Genomic DNA, 26,270 nt, shown 5'->3' with positions numbered 1-26,270 from the left:
GGGGTGATGCTGCTTCTACAGATGTTCCTTGGCATCCTTGGTTTAGAGATTTCAAGAAACAGTCTAATTCAGTTTCTTGTTTTTGTATACTAATGATTTGTACTGTAAGTTTTATATTTGTTATATTAAATATACCATTATTTTTAGACCACGTTATTGTTGTATAAGAAGTGTTTATCTGATAGCACTGGGAAAGAGTTACCATATAAATGAATTTTCTAGATAATTTAGCCCTGAAAGTACCAAACTTTTATATATGTGTGAACAGATATTTTGCAAACCTTTAATGTATCTCACAATTCTAAGCATTCTTAAGTAGAGGATATAATTTAACACATTTAGCCTTTTATGATGACTGAAGATCATAATTATCAACATTGGCAATTCTGTACTAAATTATAATGGTGCCACTTTAGGGGCTGTTGAAATTGATAGTTTCTAGCACCTATACTTAAGTATTCCCAGATTGCTGTGGGTGGTTTTTTTTCTGCCTTTTATGATTTCACTGGCATCTCTTACTTCTGACTGCTGTTAGTGTTGCCATCTCTAGAAAGGTCTCCTGCCTTTTATTCTGATGGCTTTAACCTACTGTGACCTAGGAATCCAGATTTGCACAGTTATTAAAATTGTTCCTAAAGAGTAAGTAACTAGGCTCTGAATGGGGACTAAAGTAGTTTTCTATGAGTAACATACTTGACTTTAATGCATGGACTTTGTGAAAACGGTGACTGCTCAGAAGAGTTTTCTGATGATGTGCTTATTTTTAGCTGTGCTCTCTCTGGATGGCTGGAGACACCAGCTGTGAGATCTCTGGAGAAGGAATATATTAACCATTTGAACCTTTGACTCAATTCATAGTTTACAGTGGATGCTATTTTGTTTTTAGAGGCTGATTTTTAAGACTTCTACCACTTGGTTTGGTAAACGCTCTTAGAACTTTAAACAAAATTGCAAAAAATCCCCAATTCAGCTTAAGAATTTTTTATTTATTAAACCTCTTCCATTTCTTCATTGTCTTCATTCATTGTTATACCCGCTTAGGTATGACCATTTTTTCTTTCTAAGTAGCAATGCTAGTGTCAGCTAACTATAGATTCCTTAAATTCTTAAATGTGCACTATTTTATTTATCTTCAAGGGTCCTAAGCAAGACAGAACTTCAGAAGGGCAAGCACTAAGTGAAGCAAGAAAGCATTTAAAGGAGGAGACACAATTACGACTGGTAAACTTCACTTACATTCTAAAAGTTCAGGAATATGTTAAAACATAACGGCCTTCTTGGGGGTTTTATGTTACAGACCAAGATCAGGAATATCACTAGTGTTCTAACAAATTTTTATGGAACCTGTAAAACTGTTTCTCACTTTTTTTAACCCATATTCCCTATAATGCTTTCTCAATCTATTTTCTGAGTCTTCTCAGCAGCCAATAGGATTTTGCCAATCCTAATTTTTTTACTATTATAGTTTGTATTGCAGAAACGTTAGGTATATGGAACCTACTTTTTAAAACTATGTGGTCCCCCTCCCCTCCTACCTCCGTCCTCACCCCTGCAAAGATTCTGATTTGTCTCCTTAGGGCAGCTCCTCTTCTCCTTGCTAAGAATCATTAATGTATTATTGTACTCTTTTACTTTTAGCTGTTATTTTGGAATTTATTCTTGTTCTTATATGTAAATAGAAAAATGCGTCATATTAGTCTTCAGATATTTTTAGAAATTAAATATATATATGAACATATAATAAGGAATAATACTCCTATAATAGATTTGATCCAAGTATTAGTATATTAATACACCCCTGGTGTTAGTATATTAACTCTTCCTGCAATTTAGATAGTAGGACAAACAGAAGGATCCCCCACCGCACCCAGCCCGCACCGCTTGAGCCAGCCCTGACGGCCTAGTGGTTAAAGTTTGGCGTTCTCACCACTTTGGCAACCCAGGTTCGATTCCTGGTCGTGGAACCACATCACTCATCTGTCAGTTGCCATGCTGTGGTGGCGGCTCACATAGAAGAACTAGAAGGACATACAACTAGAATACACAACTATGCACTGGGGCTTTGGGGAGGAAAAAAGAAAGTAAGAAGAAGAAGAGTGGCAATAGATGTTAGTTCAGGTGAATCTTTCTCAGCAAAAAAAAAAAAAGGATCTCCCCCAATCGTGTTTCTAAGACTAGGGAGAAGCCTGAAAATAAGGAGTGACCTGATTTATACTAAAAATTATCCCTAACTAACACTTGTAGAACAAAAGTTCAGGTTTTCTGAGAAAAAAATAATGTTATTTTAACATCCTTGAAGTAATTACCATTTTCCTTTTATATGTTTGTAAATTGGATCTCAAAATACATAGGGAAGGTCCTAGAAATAGTATATGTCAGCATTTTAAGAAGCAGTCTGATTCATTTTCTCTATGCTAACCTTGTCAGAGGAGTGCCTCAGTTAAGTGGCATGTGATGAAAATCTTACACAAAATTTTCCACATCCTTGTATCACAATAAGGTAGATGTTTGTTAAAAAAAAGGAATGAAACCAAGCAAATAGGCAAGGTCCTAGGTGTGCCTTGGGCACAGCATGGATGCAGAAGAACCATGGTCTTTGTATCTTTGATCATCCAAATAGTGTTGCAGTAATAATGGTTGAAACAAAAAGAGGTTTCATGTTAAGTGAATATAAAAATTCAGTTAGCCATAGTGACCATTCCCGGTAGTTGAGATGTTTCCCTGGGGACCCTAAGTATCTTTGGGTTCCCTGGGCTCTTGACTATGTCAGCAGCATCCAAATTGAAGAGAATTGAAACCGCTTCATTTTGTGCAGGCTGCTGTAATGCTGTGTATATATTTCTATAGTAGGACATGACATTAATTGTCTGTCCTAATATCTAACAAAGTGCCTCAGGAATGTGCATATTTTAGACATACTAAATAGCACTGTCTTTGGCCTACCAAGTTTTTCAGATTTGTAAATTACTGAGTAAATTTTACCCTAATTATCCTAATTATTATTCTTGTTGTTAATGTCTCTGCATTAGATAATAGTTTATAGCTGTTTTGCCCGACTATCCACACCTGAGAGTTTTGATCTACCTTCTCATGTGGACTTTTTTTTTAAATCTTTTTTGTAGGGGGAGAAAACATTTTCTTTCTTTTTTTTAATTGAGGCAACATTGGCTTATAAACATTATATAAATTTCAGGTGTACATCATTATATTTCGAATTCTCTGTAGATTACATTCTGTTCTCCACCTAAAGACTAATTACCATCCGTCACCATATACATGTGCCCTATCACCCCATTCACCCTCCTCCCTCCCCCTTTCCCCTCTAGTAACCACCAATCTAATCTCTGTGTCTATGTGTTTGTTGTTGTTGTTTCTTGTGGAATTTTGTGGTTTGTACTTAGTCAAGGAAAGAGAGAGTAAGCAGTTTATTTACCTTTGGGGGCAGGATGTTGAAAAAGAACTGGAGATCCAGATCAGCATGAGACAGGAGATGGAACTGGCTATGAAGATGCTGGAGAAGGATGTCTGTGAGAAGCAGGATGCCCTGGTGTCTCTGCGGCAGCAGCTGGACGATCTCAGGGCTCTCAAGCATGAACTTGCCTTTAAGCTGCAGGTAGGGCAAATGCGAGGAATAGGCTCACTGGTTCCCCAGAATCCCAGGGCTTCCCTCTGCCCCTCTTGTTCTGGCTGCCAATAAACCGCTTTAGGAATCAGACCATCATAAGATCCTGTATTGCTGTTCTGGAAAGCCTTGGCCACTTTTCAGATTGTAGAGGGGAAAGGGGGTCTTTTTTTATCCTATAAGATAATTTCTACTCTCCACCCTAAGCTGCCAACTGAGATATGTGTCCCATTAGCTTTTATACTAGAATATGATAAATTGATGAACCTGCTGATGTTCATTTTTGTGACAAAGCTGCACTTAACAATACTAATTTTAAACATTGCTTTTTGTTTTTTCTCCATATGGGAATTAACTGATAAATATATGAGCATTTCTATTTCTGTATTTCCCACCTACTGTTTGGTTCAAAATGAATATATGATTTATTTTAGGATTTTATATTATATATACATCACTCAAATTCTTTTCCATAACAGAGTTCAGACTTAGGAGTAAAACAGAAAAGCGAACTAAACAGTCGCTTGGAAGAGAAGACTAATCAGATGGCTGCTACCATCAAACAACTTGAACAAAGGTAAACGTGCTGCTTCCTTAGTGAAACACTGGGCTTTCGGTGCTGGAAGTGGAGAGCATGTGCTATGCATTTGGCAAACAGAAAGTATATGAAATTCTCCCGACTTAACACAAGACATGCTGTTAGAAAGAAAGCCAATGAAATTTTTTGTTTTCTAAGATGTCACTGGAAACATGTTTAAGAAATGCCAACCTTTCATGACCGTTTTGAACAGCAGAACTCTAACCTTCTTACTTAACCCCATTTTGGTGTCATGTGTTAGAGGAGGGATACTTACAAGGATGGAGGAACTTTTAAATGTGTTTGCGATTGTGTTATTTTATTGTTCATCAGTAAAGATTTTGATACTTTGGTACTAGGTGATATAGGGGTACTGAGGGCCCTTCTAATAACTTTAACCCTTTTCTCTCCTCTCTCTCATCTCCCTTTTCTCTCTACTTTCTCCTGAACGGTTCTGTAGCTTCCACTGTCACCTCTCGCCCACACTCTTAGATCTGTGTGTCTCCAGCTCTGTCCTCCATCTGGAGACCAGTCTTGTGTTTTCATCCTCTGACCAGCTATTTTCCACCACTACCTACAATTCATTCTGCCCAAAGCACATCCTCTTCCTATGCTATTCTTTCGTTTCTCTGTCTGAAACCACCATTTTCTCCCTGTTGACTCAGCAGCCAGGAGAAATGGCTGAGACATCAAGATTGCATGAGCTGCAGCACCCACAGTCCCTCAGTGTTGCCACATTTAATGCCCATTGATCACCCTTCTTGCACTCGAGCAAAACTACTCTACTTACTGGTCCCTGGACATGCTTCCCATTTTCCCATCCATTTTTTTCCTAATAGTTCCACCAGTTAGAAATGCCCTTCCTCTTCCTACTCCCTTGTTCTTCAGATATATTTTTTATGTTCAGGCTCAAATGCCACCTACCCAAAGCTTCCTGTCATACTTCTTCCTGACTAAGAATAATCTGCCAGTCTGTCCTTGGAATTCCCGTAGTCTTATATCCATACCTGTCCATGCTACTTTTAGCACTTCTCACTTTCTGCCTTACCTTATGGCCCTTTATACGTGTATTTTACCTTCTGGTGAGAGTGCAAGCTCCTTGAGGTTAGTTAACTAATCTTTTACGTTCCCTCATGATCTGTCATAGTGCCTCGACCCTTGACCGTACAAGGCTTTCATTTAGTAGATGCATGAATGAATGGATGAACGGATGACTTCTTTGATTCAGATGTTTCTTAACCAGGGAGGGTCCTGAGCAGCACTGCATGTTAATGTTAACTCAAAAGTTAATTGCAAATAATAGATAATCTTGAAACCTCTGATTTTGCTGATTATAAATAAAAAGGTATCGGTCTATCTAGGAAGTTATCTAAATACTTACTCGTAAGCAGTTGTATATTTATGATTTACCAAATCAATTTTAGTGTTCATATACTGTGTTTCTGAAATGTGTCAAATTATTTTTCAGTGATTTTTTGACTTGGCATTTAAAGCAGACAACTAAAATAATAACATCTCTTTAAGTATGAAGCTGACTTATTCTCTTGCTGTTTTGTCTTTTTCTATTTATCCATTTTCTCATTCCCCTTTCACTCCATTTTTATTTTTATTTTATTAACATAGTGAAAAGGATTTGGTGAAACAGGCAAAGACCTTAAATAGTGCAGCAAATAAACTGATCCCAAAACATCATTAGGCATTTTATAGTTGGTCACCTCGCAAGTCTGATATCACAACTTAATTGTAAAAGGAAGAAATCTGAACGTTATCACATTTAAGCTCTGATTCTATATAAAATGTCACCAGAAACTGACTTTGAATTTTTTGGACTTTTAAAAAGGCAGTTTGATGTATAGGTTGTGGGTTCTTTCCTTCTTCCTTATTTTCTCCCCAGAGTTAGAAAATTTAGTATAAGTTCTTAATTAAATGCCAAATAAAGTTTGAGAAATTACTTCTGAGTTGACCATTAAACACACCATTAAAAAAAAAAAAAAGCCTAGGGAGTTGAAGCTCTGTACATAAATTATTGATGCCTTTACAAGCCAGTCCCTGACAATACCAGATTCTAGGTGCATTGTCTGTATCCGCGAGCCTGTTCTGCCATTGCGATGTAATGAACTAGAGGTGACTACCGTCTGGACTTGGACTCTTCTAAAGTAGTTCTGTGTCTCTTAGGCCATGACCCCTTTTCACTTTTGTTGTATAGATTTAATCCCCAAGCCAAGGATAAGTACTTAGTATTTCACTACAGTTCTATTCTCAGTACTAAGATTGCTTGCAACTTTTCTGCCTTAGTGACTTTGGAGCAAAAAAGACAACAGCATCCTTACAGTTCTTTAAAGTACGTAGAGATAAAGTTAGTGATTAGGTAACTTATGATAACATAATAATGTGGAAGCTTGGGAAAACCCTCCTAATATTTGTCATCTTCTACCTCTGCCATTTTCCTGCAATTCCACTTCCTATTTAGGTAGCTCAGAGAGAACAATTTTAATAAAACACTACTCTCCTATAAAAGAAATACACTACACATTTTTCAAATCTATCCTGCTTTTCCTTTTGGAGTAAGGACAACAAGTGTAGACATGAGTGATGATTTCCTGCCTGTCATTCCTTGCTGGAAACATTTACTTAAAAGTTTCTGTTACTTTTTGTTCAGATAGAGGTTTGCTAAAGTTTCTAATTATAATCTAATTATTAGAAAACCATTTCAGAGTAGGAAATACATAAATGATAAACTTACATTCTTTAATATTATTTAGTCCAAAATTAAACATTCCCAGTAGATATCCACAAACAATAATTAGCAGGGCTTCTTTTTCTAAGTGACCACAGATCTAACCCTTTCTAGGCTCTACATTGTAAATAATCCTATAAATACTTTGATTTTTTAAAAAATGACTTTTGATTTAGGGGGACAGGCTCAACGTAAGCCTTCATTCCTTCAAAAAGTCTTGGCAAAATTTTTTTTTTCTATTTTTTCTCCTTCTGGTATGATTTGCAGCATTTCAGCTGCTTGAGTGGGGACAAGGATAACCCCTTTTCTTTCCACTCTTGAAATTCTTTAGCTTTGTCTTGGAAAAACCAGAATTAAGAGAGTAAGGTAGATTTCATGTGTGCTTTTATAGGTCCTGGCAGACTTGAACCAAAGTCAAGTCAGAGAGCATCTGCCCAACCTCATGGAAGACCCTGTGCTCTTGAACTGATTCTACTTCTTATAATTTTGCACCTATTCTTACCTTCCTCCACCTTTTGTGGTGATGAGTTGCCTTTTCTATGAGCATTTGTAAGGAGTGCTCAAACACCAAAATAAAACATTTTAAAGACTACACATAGCATGCTTCCAAATTCTATTATCTAGAGCCCCAGATGTTTCATCTTTTAGAACATGCTTCTTTATAGGTGCAAAGTTATGGGATATATAGAAGAAAACATTCATCAGAATATTCCAGAGAATATGGTCAAGAATCTTACGCAGGCCCAGGGCTGAATTGTTTGTGCATTTAGTAGGAATGGAAAAGGAAGAGTTGGCCAAACTCTAGCAAAGGCTTTTCCTTATATAATAACCCGATGCCTGGTAAGGTTTGATGTATAATGTCCAATGATTTAATATAACTTGTGGTTTAGGGAAAGGACCAGGAAAATGTTCTAATTCTACATATGAGAAGGTAGTTGCCCATTTGCAAGTTGCAGTTGTGTATGTAAAACAGAAATACAAAGTACCCAACCTATTAGGAAATAAAAACAAACAAAAAAGTGGATTGAACTTGAGTTACTGTGTACTTGAGGTTGGCTTTAGATATGGATTTTCTAAAAAGTGATGTTTTATTGTTGATCATCTAATGGCTGTAAACTGTAGTACTAGAATAAAAAAAATGGAAAATCAACTTTTCCTCTGCCTGGTTCACCTTCATCTTGCTTTTCTTTAGAATTTGTTTCTTCTCCATCTTTTTTCCCCATAATTTCTTCCCCTGTGTCCTGCAAAGTTTTTCCCTCTCTCTGTCTCTCCATGCCTTCTTCCTTGGGTTGTTTTATTTTGTGTTGTGAACTTGGTCTTCCTCCCCACCATGGCTTTTGTTTTTTATCACAAGTTCATATGGCTCACATCCAGATTGCGCCAGGCTGAGCGGGGCCGCCAGTCTGCTGAGTTGGACAACCGGCTCTTCAAGCAGGACTTTGGAGACAAGATCAACAGTCTGCAGCTGGAAGTGGAGGAGCTCACCAGGCAGCGGTGAAAAGAGGGCAGCTTAAGCTGGCAGGGTGGTCATGGGTAATTCTAAGGCTAGACAGCAAGAGAAGGGGGTCTTGTGATCCAGCTGTCTCTGTTCTGGCTTTGCAATGTCCTTTCCCTGGAATTAGAATTCAGAAAGCTTCACATACATCAGCATTCCCAAAATCTTGTCAACATCCTTTGTGATCAAAGAATTAGGAAATTAGAACCCAAGGTCCCAGATAAATAGAAAGGAGTAAGGGAATTAATAGCCAACATAACACTAATAATAACAGTATTTCCTGGATTCTTACTGTGTGCCACATACTCTACTAAGTACTTCACACACATTCTCTCCTAACATCTTCTCATCAACATTATTAGTAGGTGATCTTATTACCCCCACTTTCAGATGAAATTAAAGCTTAGAGGGGTTAAATTTGCCCAAATTCACAGTTAAGCTAATAAGTAGCAACACTCTAATTTATAAGCCTGTCTCTCTCTGACTCTTAAGTCCTTAACCACTCTTCCATATTCTCTCTCAAATGAGACTCGATTCTGTGCCAAAGCCACTGACTTCAGACAAATAGAACTTTGTTACTGGATATAAAAGCACATAACTATTAAGGACACTAGTGGTTGAGAGTGTAACTGGGGATTGAACACATAACTATAAAGAGAGATCAGCTAATTAATATGAAATGAGACTACAGTGTCAGTGCTTTCATACTCTTGCTGAAAATTTATAAATACTGTCTCAAAGTAAATCCTACTAATTGTCATTCAGTTGACCACAACTCTTTATTATCAGTTAACAATAAATATTGATATTCAGAGTGGTGACCCTCAGGTGGGTCAGTGGTGATGTCTCCCAGTGGAGATCCAAAGTACATTCTTAATCATCTAAGAAAGATTAAACATGTTGTATACATTTTACTATTATTGGTTTTATTGTTTTTTGGAACTTTAAAACCTGGTTGTCTATATATATCGGGTAACTTTTTATTAATCAAATATTAAAATTTAATTACTGAACTTTAAGAAAAAGATTTGGTATACTTTAGAGAATATGAGTACAGAAATCCAAATTTTCATCCTTTTCCTCTCCCACCTGTTCCAGGAACCAGCTTGAGTTAGAACTGAAACAGGAAAGAGAAAGAAGGTTACAAAGCAACAGGAGCATCCCAGGAAGGGGTTCCCAGAAGTCAGAACCCAAAACGGTAATATCTGTTATCCCCTTGTTCATTTACTTAATTTTTAGAGGCTACTTTGATGGGCCAGACAGTTTTCTCCCGTGGGACACATGCCTAATTGCTCTGGCCTTGTATGGAGACAGCAGGCTGGAGATGGAGTGAACACAGGAAAGCTCCTTTCTGAGTCTACCTTGAGGACACTCTCTCTGACTTGATTTCCTTTGGAAAAGGGAATTAATAATCACAATTTCCAATGACCCTCTTATCCCTTTCAATTCGTAAGATTGTTTTGGTATTTTAACAAAAATGTGTGTTTCTTGGACTGCTGCTGGCTAATATTTTTAATAATATGGCAATATTGTAATCTCTCTTCAACCCTGAGTTCCCCTTTAACAGAATTGTCTTAAATGTAGATTTGCTTCAGTATGCCTTTTCAAAATCCTGAGGATTTCAGTTTTAGCATACTCAAGGTACTTCTCTTGGGAAAATTAGGAAAAGGGGGGATTAGGCTTGGGGAAGAGAATATAACGTAGAATGGTGTAAAGAGCAGGAGTAGAAGTTTCTACAGACCAGTCTTAGGGAAGAGGCCTCCAGCACCTGTAGTGGTGAGGGAGCTAAAATTGGATAAGATCCGCTCTGGGATCCAGGAAACAGGAGCCAGCCTCTTCAAATAATGAAATCAGAAAAGCCTGAAATACTTTTACTGCCAAAGACAAACACAAGAAAAAAGTTACTTTCTTTGTACATATTATATGTAACAAAGCAGGACAAATTTATAAGCTTTTTAAAATTTCTAGCGCAAAATTGTAAATATTCTAAATGACACTGAATAGTACACTTGAAAATGGTTTATATGATGAATGGTATGTTATGTGAATTTTAACACCCAAAACATAAAGGGCACAAGCAGGACTTTATCTAGAAAAATCAAATAAAGATTTTACCAAAAAAACAATTAATTAATAAAAGAAAGAAAGAAAAGAAAATTTCTAGGGGCCAGCGCGTGGCGCAGTGGTCAAGTTCACACGTTCTGCTTCAGTAGCCCGGGGTTTGCCGGTTCAGATTCCAGGTGTGGACCTATGCACTGCTTGTCAAGCCATGCTGTGGCAGGCGTCCCATATAAAGTAGAGGAATCTGGGCACAGATGTTAGCTCAAGGTCTGTCTTCCTCAGCAAAGAGAGGAGGATTTGGGGTGGATGTTAGCTCAGGGCTAATCTTCCTGAAAAAGAAAAAATTTCTAGAGAGTGAACTGCTAATTTGCTGGAGAGTAGAAAAGAATGGTAAATGTAAATTTATTATATAGTACTCATTACTGCTAATTTAAAGTGTGCAAAGTACCACTCTGTGTAGCATGCTGTCTTTATTATTTTAGTTTAGTGGACATAAAATCTTATAAAGGCTTTAGTACAGTGATTTGCGTTACCTAGATTTAAAATCTTGGCCTGTCTTCTCCTGTTTTTCCAGTGATGCCTTAGGTTTCTCAGTCTTGAATCTCCCTGCAGTAGGGTTTCCAGGAAGGTAAATATTGCATTGACCTCCCTTCCTTGATACTTGAGTGGTCTGAGAACTTGCATTCTACTTTTGGAGGCTGAAGGGCAGCAGTTCAAGGTGGGCAGCAGTTCAAGTCAGGCAGCAGTGTGTGTGCCACAGAAAGAATTTGTCCCTAAATCTGCCCAGGCAGGGCTTGAGAGCATTGGTAGAAATGCACTTGGGAACTCTACGTTGGTCCTTCAGAGTAGAAAACTCCTCGAGTGGTTTAGGCTGTAGAAGTTGCCATGGCATTGAGGCATCTACTTGACTGAGCCTCCAGAAGATTACAGCCTGCTGGATATGGCCATGCTTGGTTTTACCAGTTTTCCAGAACTCAGCTGGGAAATAATAAATACATATATATATTTTCTCCTAAGCAGTAACTGAGGGGCTGCCCGGTGGCACAGCAGTAAAGTTCACACATTCCTCTTTGGCGGCCTGGGGTCCGCCGGTTCGGATTCTGGATGCGGACATGGCACCGCTCATCAAGCCATGCTGAGGCAGGCATCCCACATATAAAGTGGAGGAAGAGGGGCACAGATGTTAGCTCAGGGCCAGTCTTCAGCAAAAAGAGGAGGATTGGCAGCAGATGTTAGCTCAGGGCTGATCTTCTCAAAAAAAAAAAAAAAGTAACTTGATACCCACTTCACAAGTAAATAGGATACATTCTGAATTTCATTTGAATCTCAAGAATTAAAGAAAATATCTCCTCTGAAAACCATTGTTGAAAACTCTATCAAAAACAATTTGTTAACCTACTTAGAGCAAAGAATGAGGAAAAACATCTTGAAAGTTAAATTCCTTCCCTAATAAAAAAAACTGCTTATCTTTATACCCAAGCTAAGACAATACAGGAGAAAATGTCTGCAAGATCATCATTGTTCAGCATTCTGAATATTTAATAAATTGAGCTGTTTTCTTTCGGCAGGATGGGAAGCACAAAATTCAAGAGGAAAATGTTAAACTGAAAAGGCCCCTGGAAGAAAGCCACAGGTGTTTGTTAATAAAGTATTAACTAAGATATAAAGTTGTTTTGGGGCGGTGGGAAAGGGAGCTCTTGATATACATTGGCAATGACGCCAACCATCCACTAACTTGTAATATTAATATTCCAGACAGACATTTTGAAGGGGGCAGGGGGGTGAATAAATAATAAACCAGGTAACACATATTAAACCAAACCCATTTAGTCCATTTCAGAAGAAAGAAGGATGATCAAGCTATCTTCTTGACTCTTCCCTGGTTAATCCCCAAACTCAAGTGATTTCTGATCCTTACTGGATTGGCACGCAAGAGAATGAAGCACAAGTCATAGCATTTCTTAGGTTCTTAAATGTACTTGAGTATGATTTATTTCCACCTATGTGCTTAGTGACAGGCAGCTATGTTTCAAATAAATCCTCTAATTTCCTTTTTCTTAAGGGTCTCAAACAGCTTAACTTTATTCCTTTTTCTTAACTCTTCATCTGATTTGCTCAATTTGAAGAGCATAGATCATTTCAAGAAAGTTGACTTTTAGCAATTATTTTAGTAGGTAGAAATATAACAACATATTACATCATGCCACTGCAATAAAAAACAAAGGAGGTCCAACTATATGATATTCTGGAAAAGGCAAAACCATGGAGACAGCGGTTGCCAGGGTTAGGGGATATGGACGGATGAACAGGCGGAGCACAGAGGATTTTTTAGGGCAGTGAAAATATTCTGTATCATACTATAAAGATGGATACATGTCACTACACATTTGTTCAAACCCACAGAACATACAACACCAAGAGTGACCCCTAAGGTAAACTATGGACTCTGAGTAATTATGATGTGTCAGTGTAGGTTCATCGATTGTCTCATCATCGTGTACCATTCTGGTATGGAATGGTGATATTGGGGGAAGGTGGGAGACCAAACAAAGTATATGGGAAAATCTCTACTTTCTGCTCAGTTTTGCTGTGAACCTAAAACTGCTCTAAAAAGTAAAGTCTATTATAACAACCCCCCCCAAAAAAAAGGATAGTAACAAGGAAAAATACCATAGAAGGGTTTTGAAAAAACTATACAGTATACGTTTTCCGCAGCTGTCCCTGTCCAGGCTTTGATCCCTTAAGAATGAGGTAGTGTGTCATCTGGAGCAAAAGTAGCTGCTGGAGAAGATCAGTCACACAGTCCAACAATAGGCTGCCTGTGCAGATACTAAATGGCCCTTCCGTGCGTCCAAGGCCAGAATGATTCCCAGCCTTTAAGTTTACTCCCAAAGAGTGTGGTCTGATCCAGGACTAACCTTAAACTGCAGCCCACCCAACACTACAGATCTTCATGGGCCATGGAAGGGAACTAGAAAGGCTATAAGATAAACCAGGGCCTAAAAATGTCTTTCACGGTCAGCCTCTTCCAGACTAAAATCAAGTCATTTGCAATTAGGAACGTCTTACATGCCTATAAGGCAATACTACTTTATATCTGTATTGTGCTCAGCAGCTTAAAAAGTATCTTCCAGGGGCCAGCCAGGTGGCGCAGCAGTTAAGTTTGCACGTTCCGCTTCAGCGGCCTGGGGTTTGCTGGTTCGGATCCTGGGTGCGGACATGGCACCGCTTGGCAAGCCATGCTGTGATAGGTGTCCCACATATAAAGTAGAGGAAGATGGGCACGGATGTTAGCTCAGCGCCAGTCTTCCTCAGCAAAAAGAGGAAGACTGGCGGCAGATGTTAGTTTAGGGCTAATGTTCCTCAAAAGAAAAAAAAAAGTATCTTCCACATTCATTATCTCCTTACAAATTTACTTCTCCTTACAAACGTTTAATCATCTATTCCTACTTTAAGTCCTTTGTCTCTTTCTATGTAAAAGCTGCTTCCAGGGCCTGTTCTGGTTGGAACAGCAATCCTAAGACATACCCAGGCTTCCTGGGGTTATGGTCCAAGGAACAGCTGAAAACCTGGTCACACTGACAGTCACACTGCCACACAACCAAAGAGAATTGGAATCACTGTAGATCTCTGGTGCATCTTCCCCAGGACTGAAAGTGGGCTTTGCTTCTCCTCTTAAGTTCTATCCCAATTTGGGAAAATTAGGGTGAGCTCAGCTGGGTCTCATGAAAAAATCTTTCAACCTGAGTGGGTACTCGTGTGACAGTGGCATTCATTTCCCTTTCCCCGATTAACTTCCTAAAGTTCACATTTTAAGAATATTTGGGAGAGGGCACTGATACATGACATATGATAATGGGTAGATTTCCATAATATCAGATAGAAAAAAGCTATTAAAATGTATGGTATTAGCCATTGGAGTTTTACAGGTTGGGAAATATAAATGCTATTTTCATGGTAGTAAAAAGGAAACAAAATATACATCCAAATCTATTTTTAAACAGGAACCATAATGTGAATCGAGGATCAAATTTGAGGAATAGATTTAACCACCAAAATTCCCTCTCCTTGGAGGTCAAGGTTAATAATTACATTGGTGCCAACAACATAAAAGAACCATGTATTGCTTTTTCTGTGCTTTTGAAATGATACAAGTGTAAATATAGTAAGTTGCTATTGGTTACTGTTTTTAATTTTCCATTGCAGGCTGCAGTCTCACCCTGTGGATGAACAGGTAACTGATCTCCTGTTCTAAAACATCCTGTATAAATTATGTAGTTTATGCCTAGCTAAACAAGGCAGCATGGGAGGCAGATGAATGCACACAGAACATCCCATCCATTTACCCATGTTCTAAACAAACGTGCGTTTGCCTGAAACTCTACAGGGAACAGCACAGCTTTGAGCAATTCACTAAGTAAACAGCAATTCTCACTTCTGATTTGAAATTCTCTTTGACATCCTGTGAGACCTAAGAGAGTTCCCTGTACCTCTCTTTCCCTTAGTTTTCCCTTGTATAAAATGGAGAGAAAAGATACTTCTTGATCACTTAGAAATAAGCAAACATAAATGGTTGTAAAGTACTTTACAAATGTAATAGTATATGGCAACCCCATGAGAAAGATGACAAAGGCTACTACGTCTGAGTCACTGCTGTCATTTATCTATTAGGATATAAAATGAAGCATACTGCTTTCCGTTCTTGATGGTAGAGTAAGACAAGAGGAATGGGGCTTTTTTTTTAACTTTTTACTTAACACTTATATACTTAATTTTCTTTTTGTAAATAAAAATCACGTTACTTGATTATAAAGATTAGAAGAGCTCCAGGTTAATGATAGGATTATCGGAGTTGTATTAAGGTGGTGGGACTACATGTAATTTGTTTCTGTAGTGTCCCGGTAGTCTGTGGTGGTTATATTAAGTTTGTAACTGAAAAAATGCATATTCTGATAGTATTAATATTTCTGGGGCTGAAGGAAGCTAACTGACTGACTCTGTGGTTTAGGATCAGCCGCTGCTTTCTGAACAGCCACAGATGTGTCAGCTCTGCCAGGAAGATGGCAGCCTGCCGAAGGTACCGGTGGTGAGAAATGAGCAGGTTCTTCACAGGGATGCCCCTTACACCCCTAGCTAGCCCTTTCAGTAATAGGGCCTCTCCTGTGTTGAGTGCAGAGTGGGGAGAAAAGCAAAAGGAGCCAGCATTTATTGTGTACCTATATTTTTTCAGTCATAGGAAGTCATATCGGTAAACCCCCATTAAAATAAATATAAATAACTACATAATTTAAAGTGAAATAACATAAATTTATCAATAAATAGTTCCTTAGTGCCTACTGTGTGGAATGTGCTTTTCCATGTGCTGGACAAAGAGTATCAACGAAATGTAGACCAAGTCTCTGTTCTTGTGGAACTTCTATCCTGTGTGCCATCATTTTATAGATGAAGGACCTTGGGCTCAAGGTGTTAAGTACATTTCCCAAAGTTACTCACGTCATGAGTGGCAAAGCCCAGATGCAGCCTGACTTTGGCTCCAAAGTCTGCACTCCTTCCATCCTCCTTAGAACAGATAAGTTTTGGGGAGGGGATTTCTTTGAATTATTTGGGGAAACAGCCTCTCAGAGGAAAACGAGCTCTCTCCACTGGACTGCTTGTTTGCCCCTCGGGTCCTCACGGGTCTCTGCCTGAGCACTTTCCCAGTTTGTTACCCTAGAGGAGGCGGAGTGAAGGAAGCATTCAGAGGGAATCGGTGTCTTGGACAGTCAGATCTGTGCCTTGCTCACAGTAGCATCTCATATGGTGCCCAGTTCATAGTAGATGCTCAAGAAATGTTATGGACAAATGGTTGTAAGAAACAGTGCTTCAAAGAGTTAAGAAAGTACCCAAATTCTGGATTACAGCCACATGCCACCATTTGTGATCATGTTGAATTTCAACAAGCAAAATTATATGACCTAGTGTTAAATTTGCAGAATCAGATAAAGATGAACTGTCTTTGTAGAATTGGAAGTTGCAATTATACGAACATGTTCCAAAATAGAAGAAACTGCTAATCTTAATTCTGGCTTTTTTTCCTAAGCCATACAAAGTAACCGCAGTATGTCAGAGGAAAATTCCTCCCAGGCTTTCAAATAAAAGTTGCCCCCTACCTCCACTGCACCCCCAGAGAGATGAATTGTTTGGGAGAAAGTAGCATTATTCGTCAGGGAAATTATCCTTCACATCCTTTATATAGGGACCTTGGAGCTATGTATGCACCAGCCCATCACAGCCTTACCAGTGATACTGCCATAAGGACCCAGATGCTTGGCCACTGACGATTCAAAATGCTTAATAAAGAGACTCATTTCTCTATAAACAGGACGCAGGAAGCCGTGCTCCTGCTCCAGATATCCTAAAGGATGTGCTTGTAGCGCATCACAGGAAAGCATGAAGCACATCAGTGTATTAGGAATTACACTTCAGTTCATGCTCAGCAGATTTTTTAATCTCAGGCTGGCTACCTCAATGCTTAGGTCCTTGCAAACCAATTTTAGAATCAGCCCACCTAAAAGTGAATATAGTGAATTGAAAGTATGTATTCTAAAGATGAGTAATGTGTGTATTATCTGTTCTTTTGACTTCTCTGGCACTGCTTCTCTTCATTTAGATCTGAGAACTAGACTGTCAGCTTCTTTGCAGACAGAGAGTGAGTTTGGTCAGAGCCTGCCTGGCACTCCGCAATCAGTACTCCATCAGGCATTCAGCACTTACCGTAGTTGGCCTGTCATATCCCATGCATCCTATGCCTTGCTCCTCTATTCCCCACCTAACCTCCTCTTCTCCTCGTAGAACGTGTGTAAGAACTGCAGAGGAATCTTCTGTGATGCTTGTTCAACAAACGAACTGCCTCTTCCTTCAAGTATCAAGCCGGAGCGAGTTTGCAATCCCTGTCACGAGCATCTGATGAAACAGTATTCCACCAGCCCATCATAAGACTGGAGGCCACGACCTGGGCCTAAATGTCTCTACCGGTGTTAGATGTCAGGATCCCTGAGAGCCCAGACCTTAGACTCAACTCGACTTGACAGCAGTGATTTAAATAAACCAGGTCCAGGGGGAAAAAGGCAGTGGTTGAGGGTGCTGGAAACTTTGCTCGTTTTCCTTAATGACTGTGTGAATAAAGGTTACTCAGTTGAGCCTCTCTCTTCTAAATCTAAACAACCCCACTTTGAAGGGTTTGTTTAATAATATGTCTTTGGAAGGGCTATTCACTTTTATGAATAGTGATAATATTACTGGGGTGGAGATAATAGAAGAGAGGGTCCTTAGCAGATAATAAAAAGGAAAATGATCACCTCCCTCTCTTATATTTGCAGATTCAAGGGGGAAAGATAAACATTAACTGAGATCAAAATGACAGATGTTACGTATTTTCCCAGGTGCTGCTAGACATCCGCATTGTTTCCTCTTCACCCCACTACCTACCTCTTCTTATTAGCATCTCTACCAAACTGTGAACCCAAGCTCAGGGAAAAGAAATTAAAGAGTAATATAAATTCTGAATGTACTCAAAGCAATATTTTAATATATTCTAGTTTCAGGCCCAGAAATGTCTGGTCCTGGCTTACAAGCGTTTTCATTATCAGAACAAGGAGGAGGAACATTTGCCGGTTTTCCACTAATGACTTTAAAGGTAAATATCTGCCCTTTTCAGAATCTCCTACCAAAAAAGCCACCGCTCTTCCCCAGTCCCTCCCTGCTCTCCAAGTCATCATGGAAGTTGTAGGGAGTTCTAAAGATAAGGTTTGACTTTTGCAAATAGGAAGTATTGAAAGCAGAGCTAAGTCAGGTGTAAAGTAATAAAAATTTAATTTGTCCGTGGCTGAGAACAATTAGCTCAGAATATTTATTATTTCTTGAATAAGGGATCCCTTATTCTGAGCCAAGAATTAGAACTGGTAGACAGGTTTCTTGTAAAGTATGATACTCAAATATCTCTTAGTAAAAAAACCCTTTGGGGGAAAAGAGGGAAGTGCATTCAGCAAGGGAAGGAAAGAAATGGTATAGGCTATTTTGATTATGTTACATGTGTCTAGATTGTTTGATTCCAGTTTAAGACCTAAGAAGATATGATTCTGTAACTGGTTTAGAATTGTGGGTTGGAAACATCCTTGAACCATGGTGTTTGATAAATTCTGTCTCCTGAAAAAGGGTTACGGCCCGGGAAAGAGTTGTTATTCCAGAAGTCTGGCCTGTTACTTGGTGAAGCTGACTTTTAAGAGTACTAGAGAAAATAAAATCTAATAATTCTAGCCTAGTTTGTTGTCTTTTTTCTCTTTAAATAATATTTACTTTTTGTGATTCTTCATTCTCCTTATTTTTGGCCACCAACACGTGCCAGCACTGTTCTAGGTGCTACAGATAACGTGGGAAATCTTCCTTAGTTAGCAAAAGTTATTTTATAATTAGTTTTGAATTAGATTGAAAAGCAGCAGCTCTGTATATGAATGTAAGGAGGAATAAGTGATCAGCCACTTGAGATTTTACTGTGAATTGCACGTAAGCTATTTAGCCTATTTTTTTAACAAAGCTCCAAAGATCTGTTAGTGCAACTGCTCACAAAAGCAAGGGGATGAGTGATGAATACTTGACTGAATGTTAGGCCTATCTTCCTTAAAAACTGTGTTTTCCACCATTTACAATAGCATCAGCATTCTTAGGAATAAACGTAACCAAAGAGGCAAAAGACTTGTTACACTGAAAACTACAAAGTATTGCCAAAAGAAATTAAAGATGCCAGTAAATGGGAAGCTACTCCATGTATTGGAAGACAATATCATTAAGATGTCAGTACTGCACAAAACTATCTACAGATTCACTGTGATCTCTACCAAAAATCCCACTATTTTTTTTCAGAAACAGAAGCATCTATGCTAAAATTCATGTGCAATCTCAAGGGATGCCCCAATAGCCAAAACAATCTTACAATCTTGAAGATCCAATTTGGAGGTCTCAAACTTCCTGATTTTAAAACTAACTACAAAGCTACAGTGATCAAAACAGTGTGGTACTGGCATGAAAACAGCCACAGACCAACAGGATAGAATAGAGAGCCTAGAAATAAACCCTCATGTATATGGTCAAATGATTTTTGACAAGGTGCCAAGACCATTCAATGGGGAAAGGACAGTCTTTGCAACAAATGATGTTGGGGAAAATTGGATATGCACATGCAAAAAAAAATGAAGTTGGACCTTTACACCATATACACAGATTAACTCAAAATGAATCAAAGATCTGATCATAAGAGCTAGAACTATAAAACTCTTAGAATAAAACGTAGAGGAAAATAGGCATGACATTGGATTTGGCAATGATTTCTTGGGTAAGACACCAAAAGCACAGGCAACAAAAGAAGAAAATAGGTTGGACTTCATCAAGATTAAAAACTTTGTGGAGAAATTAGAACCCCCATGCACTGTTGGTGGCAATGTAAAATGGTGCAGCCACTGTGGAAAACATTACGGTGGTTCCTAAAGAAATTAAATATAAAATTACCATATAATACTGCAGTTCCACTTCTGGGTATATACCCAAAAGAAATGAAAGCAGGAATTTAACAGATGTTTATACACCCATGTTCATAGCATTATTCACAATAGCCAAAGGTGAAGCAACCCAAGTGTTCATCAACCAATGAATGGATAGACAAAGTGTGGTAGATATGTACTATGGAATATTATTCAGCCTAAAAAGGAAGGAAATTCTGATAGATACAACAACATGGATGAACCCTGAGGACATTATAAGTGAAATAAGCCAGTCACGGGACAAATATGATTCCACTTGTATGAGGTACCTAGAGTAGTCAAATTCATACAGACACAGTAGAATGGTGGTTGGCAGGGGTTGGAGGGAGGGGGAAACTTGTCAAAGTTCTGGCGATGGATGGTGGTGGTGTTTGCCCAATGTGAGCGTACAGTCATGCATTGCTTAATGGTGACATGTGAGAAATGCGTCATTGTGCAAATCATAGAGTGTACTTACACCTAGGTGGTACAGCCTACTAGACACCTAGGCTATACCATATGGTACTAATCTTACGGGACCGTCGTCATATGTGCAGTCCATCACTGACCAAAACATCACTATGCGACACATGACTCTATAATAAAACAGCTTTCAAATACCTTAAGCTAATATATCCCCCCAATGTTCTCCCAGGTCAAATCTTAGCGATTCTTAGACAGTTCTTGGCTAGGCTACTGTCAATTATTGAGCTCTTCTAGTCTCCACATTCCTGAGGACAGGTGATTTCGTTAACACATTACTTACTTTTGAATAAGATTTTTATAAGCATATCAAACCACCAGATCAGAAAAGTATTTGACAAGCATAATTTCTACACCTAGAATAAAAGGCAAACTTTATTCAAAGTGTATTATTATCTTGAAATGTAAAATTAGTTAAACATAGAACCAGTGACCAGTTGTAAGCATTGCTAAGGATGTCAGATTCCTAAGAGTTAATAACAGGTTTGCTAAAGAGGGAGAACTCAGGTCTCCAGCAGGCAGGTCAAGTGGAAAAGCCTTACAAGGCTCCACGCGGCAGTACTGCCTTCCCATGCTGGGATGCCACTTTCTGGCACAACACTCTCATTCATATTCAATTATAAAGTCTATCACAAATAATTTATTCTTGTAAATTCGAGCAGATTAAAACTTAGCCCAATATTATCACTTGTATTTCTTCATTTGCTTTCTTGAGGGGACAAGAAATGGAGGGAATTACTGCCAGCCTATCAGAAACTGTGAATAACTCAGTTTTTCTTTAGCTCTTAGTCTTTATTCCCACATGTTACTGTCAAGTGGCAGAAGGAAAGGTTGACAGCCTCTATTTCAGTTAGAACCGGCTGTTTTGGGATCACAAGTCTGACTATACTTGTGAAGTTTCACTTGTAGGGTTCAAATTTTGTCTGGATCATTTGAAAAGCTCATTCTTAACTTTACCTTGGTGACTCTTCTGAGTTTCACTGAGTCCATCCATATTCTAGAACCTACCTTGGCTACACCCCTGCATGCCTTATCACCAGGTGCTTTCAAAATCATTCCACTGGGATATCCTAATTCTGACAGAAAATCTAACAGCAATAAAAGGGGAGATCTAAGAATTCTGCCATATAAAAATAATTTCTGCCATGATAGGCAAACAATGTGACAAACTGGAGGGAATGGTATTTAAAGCTAACTCATTACAAGAATAAAGGGCTCCTGCTAATTAGTGAAGAAAAAGACCAAACCCAATACGAAAGTGATCAACAAACATCACAGAAAGGCAATCAGCAAAATTCAGATTGTGGAAACCTGTACAGGTTCAACAAATAAGAAAGGAAAAAGAAATGGAAGGGGAGGGGCCAGCCTGGTGGCCTAGTGGTTAGGTTCACATGCTCTCCTTGAGCAGCCCAGGGTTTGCAGGTTTGGATCCCGGGTGGGGACCTACAAACTGCTCATCAAGCCATGCTGTGGCAGCATCCCACATACAAAATAGAGAAGATTGGCAAGAGATGTTCGCTCAGGGCCAATCTTCCTCACCAAAACAAATAAAAAAAGACCAAGGGGGAAAAAATGGAAGGGGAAACATAGATTAAAAGAAATAAGAAACAGGAAGTTCAACTTCACTAAAGAAGATATTTGAATGGCCAATAAACTTATGAAAAAATGCTCAACATCAGTTGTCAGGGAAAGCAAATTAAAACCACAGTGAGATACCACTACACACAGAATGGCTAAAATTACGGGCTGACACCACCCAATGGTGAGGATGTAGACCTGCAGGAACTCTCATATCGAGGGTGTGTAAAACAGGGTGACCACTCTGGAAAAAGGTTCTATCGATTTCTAGTAAAATTAAAAATCTATCAACCTTACAACTCAGGGTCTTCTACTAAGTACTCAGCCAAAAGAAATGACAATGCAGGTCCACAAAAAGGCTCGCACAAGATGTTCATAGCAACTTTATTCCTGACAGCCAAAACCTGCAGAGCCCATCGTCCAGGAGCTGTTCGCCTAACAAGTGAAAGGTTAAACAAACTGGCATATTCACAATGGAATACTAGTCAGCAATGAAAAGGAACAAAGAGCTGAAACACATCAATGAATCTCAAAACGTGCTGAATGAAGGAAATTTACACAAGAGTACATACTGTATGATTCCATTTATATAAAGTTCTAGAATAGGCCAAACTAATCTGGTGAAAACACAATTCTAACAGGGAAAAGGGATGGGAGAGCTGCAAGAATTGACTGGTTAAAAAAACTTTCTGATGGACGTGATGGAAATGTTCCATAGCTTGCTAGGGGTTTGGGTTACATAGCTGCACGTCAGAACTCATCAAATGGTACACTTAACGTTTGTTCACTCTAAGTTCTACCTCAAGAAAAAAAACTCCAACAATATGTATGCCAAAAGGCTTAAGAGTCAAGTATAGATGTTCTACAACTTTGACACCCATAAAGAAAAGAGAGAGACTGATGGATGCATAGATCCATGATAAAGAAAATATGGCAAAATGTTACTTGTAGAATCTAGGTGGTAGGTATAGATAGGCATGTTTATAGTTCAACTTTTCTGTATGCTTGAAGTTTCTTATTAAAAAATTCTGCAGGGCAGGGCCAGCCCAGTAGCATAGTGGTTAAGTTCACATGCTCACTTTAGCAGCCTGGGATTCACAGGTTCGGATCTCAGGTATGGACCTACACAGGGCTCGTGAGGCCATGCTGTGGCAGCGTCCCACATACAAAATAGAGGAAGACTGGCACAGAGCCTAGCTCAATGACAGTCTTCCTCAAGCAAAGAGGAACACTGGCAGCAGAGATTAGCTTAGAGCCAATCTTCCTCACCAAAAAAAAAAAAAAAAAAAAAAAGGTTGCAGGGCAAAAAGAGGCATAGTAACCAATTGCAAAGTGTTGATGTTGTTTAGATCCTGATTCATATAAACTTTTTTTAAATGACTTTTCAGACAGATCTTTGGTGCTAAGAAATTAGTATTTTTAGGAGTGATGGTATTTTTTTAAATACCTTTTTAACAGAAGATGTATACTGAAATCTATACAGATAAAATGATGCTATGTCTTGGATTTGCTTTAAAATTAATATGAGGGTTAAGTAGATACGGATTATAAGAAAAAAAGAAAACTGGGGAGAGGACATGAAGACAATTCACTGAAAAGAAAATCCAAAAGCTCTTAAATGTGAAGAAGTGCTACCTCATAAAGGAATACCATTGTGATGGCGTTTTCTTAACCTATAAGATTGGCAAAGAATAGAATGCTAATATACCGTGTTAGTGAGGCTATGGGGAAATGGGCACTTGTACTACCGGAGCAAATAAGAAAAAGCCATTTACATATATAAATTTAATTTTAGATATAAATTACAAGTGCACATACTCTGACCATTTACCCTACATAAAAATTTCTGTATGTACAAAATGGCATAAAATTATACAAGGTAATTCATTTCAGCATTATAATAGGGAAAGAATGGAAACAATTTACATGTTCATCAGTAAGGGACAGGATGAATGAAATTATGTATATTCATATACTCTACAATCATTCCAAAAAATGAAAAAGGGTTTTATATACTGATATAAAATGATCTTTAGGATGCAATAAGTGGGGAAAAAGGTACAGAAGAGTATGTATGGTATGCTGTAATTTATATTTTGAAAAGAAATGAAAATGTCTATTAATATTTGCTTATCTATACAGTAAATATCACTAGAAATTTCCATTAGAAACTGATGACAGGGTTGCCTGAGAAGCGGAACTAGTGGCTAAAATACAGGATGGGAGGGAGACTGTTTACTGTATACCCCTGCATCTCTCTTGAATTTTATTTCCTTCAAAAAATAAAATATAAACCATTTTTAAAATACCCTACTATTTATTTTCATATCATCAAGGCTTAAGAACCAAACTAAACTGTCCTATATCCCCTTCCTAAAACCCAATAAGAAAACCACCCAACTAAAAAACTGGGCAAAAGAGCTGAACACATACCTCACCAAGACAATATGCAGGTGCAAATAAACATATAAAAAGATGCTCAACCTCTTATGTCACTATGGGATTGCAAAGTAAAATGAGATACCACCACGCACCTATGAGAACAGCTAAAATTCACAACGCTGACACACCAAACGCTGCCAAGGAGGAGTTGCTATCGGAGTTCTCATTCACTGCTGGAGGGAATGAAAACTGGTGCAGCCACCTTGGAAGACAGTTTGGCGGCTTCTAACAAAACTAAACATAGTCTTACCATATGATCCAGCAATCGTGTTACTTGGTATTTACCCAAATGAGTTGAAATCTTATGTACACACAAAAGCCTACATATGGATGTTTATAGCAGCTTTATTCCCTTCCTACAAACTTCAGAGATTATTCTCTAATCTGCCAAATTCAGGGGGGGAAATGTATTCCTATTACATTAGAGCAATTTTTTTGCAAAGCCCCTGAACTTTAGGCCTGCCTCTACTTTACTGCTGAGATATACGATTCTACTCTATAATACAGGTCCTACCAATTGAACGTGAACAGTTCCACATAATTTAGGGGAAACTGTCAAAACAATGCAATGTTTTAAATTATAAAATGAAAAGGATGTAACGCAGAGAAAAATCTCCAAATGAGAATCTGCCAAGGGACCGTGTGGGGCAGAGGATGCCCATAGGACATATTAACTAATAGGCAGGGTCATTGCCTCAAAATGTCCTGTGGATGGAAGTGGCTTTCTCCTGCTTCTTCCTCCACACACTGCACACGTAGTGAGAAGAATGTAAAGCCTTCCACTCCACAGCGGACTCAGTCTCCTTTCCTGCCCAGCAGAAGCCTCATGCACCCAGGCAGAGGGGGAAACACTCTGGTTCTGCTTCCTTCTCTGATATCAGAGTACAGCAGATGAGATCACAATCCTTAGCCATTTCCCCCTTGGTATCTACATGCTACTTATCAGAGTTCTTCCTTGCAGTTCCTTGAGAAGTAGCTAGCCAAAGCAGGATATGGGTAACCTGGCCATATCCAATCCCACTATTTCTGATAGCTTTACCACAAAGCACACAGAGAAGAATGAAATTCTGTCATTACTTCTTTCAATAGCAAATAATGATACACAACCCAGTTTCGTCAAATTTTGGGAGAGAGAAACATGTCTTTTGATTGGATAGTGATAAAAGATTACTTTCATTCTATTATGTGCTTTTCTTCCCCTTCCAGTAACTACATTTGCCTTGTGAGCAATCATTCACTCACTAGCCTAAATTATGAGCAATAATCTACTAAAGGGAGTACAGGAAAGTATATGAATTCTGAAGATGACTTTCCAAGAATGGCCACCTTTGGTACTGAGAATTCAGTCACTAGTGACAAGAAGATACACCCCGAGCCAGCCTTGACAGCCTAATGGTTAAAGTTTAGCACTCTCACCGCTTCAGTGGCCCGGGTTCGGTTCCTGGTTGCAGAACCACACAGATCATCTGTCACTAGCCATGGTGTGGCAGCAGCTCACACAGAAGGACTTACAACTAGAATATACAACTACATACTGGGACTTTGCGGAGGGGAAAAACAAAAGGTACACCCCTTCAAGCTTATCTACCACATAACATTTTAATGCTTTTGCTTTCATTCTTTTCCCAGAGATGTGCAAATGAAACTCATTAGCTTTAAAATAAAGTAATTGAAAATAAATTAATTCCTCACCAACCCCAATCCCAATAGACTCTACAGATTTT

The 26,270-nt window shown here is 38.6% G+C and overlaps 1 protein-coding gene and 1 long non-coding RNA gene across 34 annotated transcripts in view; one reads left to right on the top strand and one right to left on the bottom strand.

The window, feature by feature from the left end:
* RUFY3 (RUN and FYVE domain containing 3) overlaps positions 1-18,786 on the top strand; it is a 79,947-nt gene extending 61,161 nt beyond the window's left edge. For 8 of the 33 annotated variants that reach the window (XM_070263738.1, XM_023638004.2, XM_070263724.1 and 5 more), the window contains 9 exons: positions 1,138-1,221; positions 3,446-3,613; positions 4,102-4,199; positions 8,311-8,430; positions 9,530-9,629; positions 12,061-12,125; positions 14,699-14,726; positions 15,501-15,569; positions 17,324-18,786. In XM_070263738.1, coding sequence (XP_070119839.1) covers positions 1,138-1,221; positions 3,446-3,613; positions 4,102-4,199; positions 8,311-8,430; positions 9,530-9,629; positions 12,061-12,125; positions 14,699-14,726; positions 15,501-15,569; positions 17,324-17,467 — 876 coding nt within the window. In that variant the 3' untranslated portion in view covers positions 17,468-18,786. Of the gene's footprint in view, positions 1-1,137; positions 1,222-3,445; positions 3,614-4,101; positions 4,200-5,822; positions 8,087-8,290; positions 8,585-9,529; positions 9,630-12,060; positions 12,126-14,698; positions 14,727-15,500; positions 15,594-17,323 lie in introns of those variants that run through there. The other 25 variants (XM_070263736.1, XM_023638002.2, XM_070263722.1 and 22 more) reach the window with 6 other exon arrangements.
* LOC138923644 (uncharacterized) lies at positions 6,927-17,436 on the bottom strand. Its single transcript, XR_011437561.1, has 2 exons — positions 17,246-17,436; positions 6,927-8,548 (listed from the first exon to the last, which is right to left on the bottom strand). It is a non-coding gene; the product is annotated as an uncharacterized lncRNA (long non-coding RNA).
* Positions 18,787-26,270: the final 7,484 nt, after the last annotated feature.

Source organism: Equus caballus, chromosome 3 (genome assembly GCF_041296265.1).
Source record: "Equus caballus isolate H_3958 breed thoroughbred chromosome 3, TB-T2T, whole genome shotgun sequence".
Lineage (NCBI taxonomy): Eukaryota > Metazoa > Chordata > Mammalia > Perissodactyla > Equidae > Equus > Equus caballus.
Note: the sequence above shows the minus strand (reverse complement) of the source record. Positions and strands in the feature narration are given on the sequence as shown.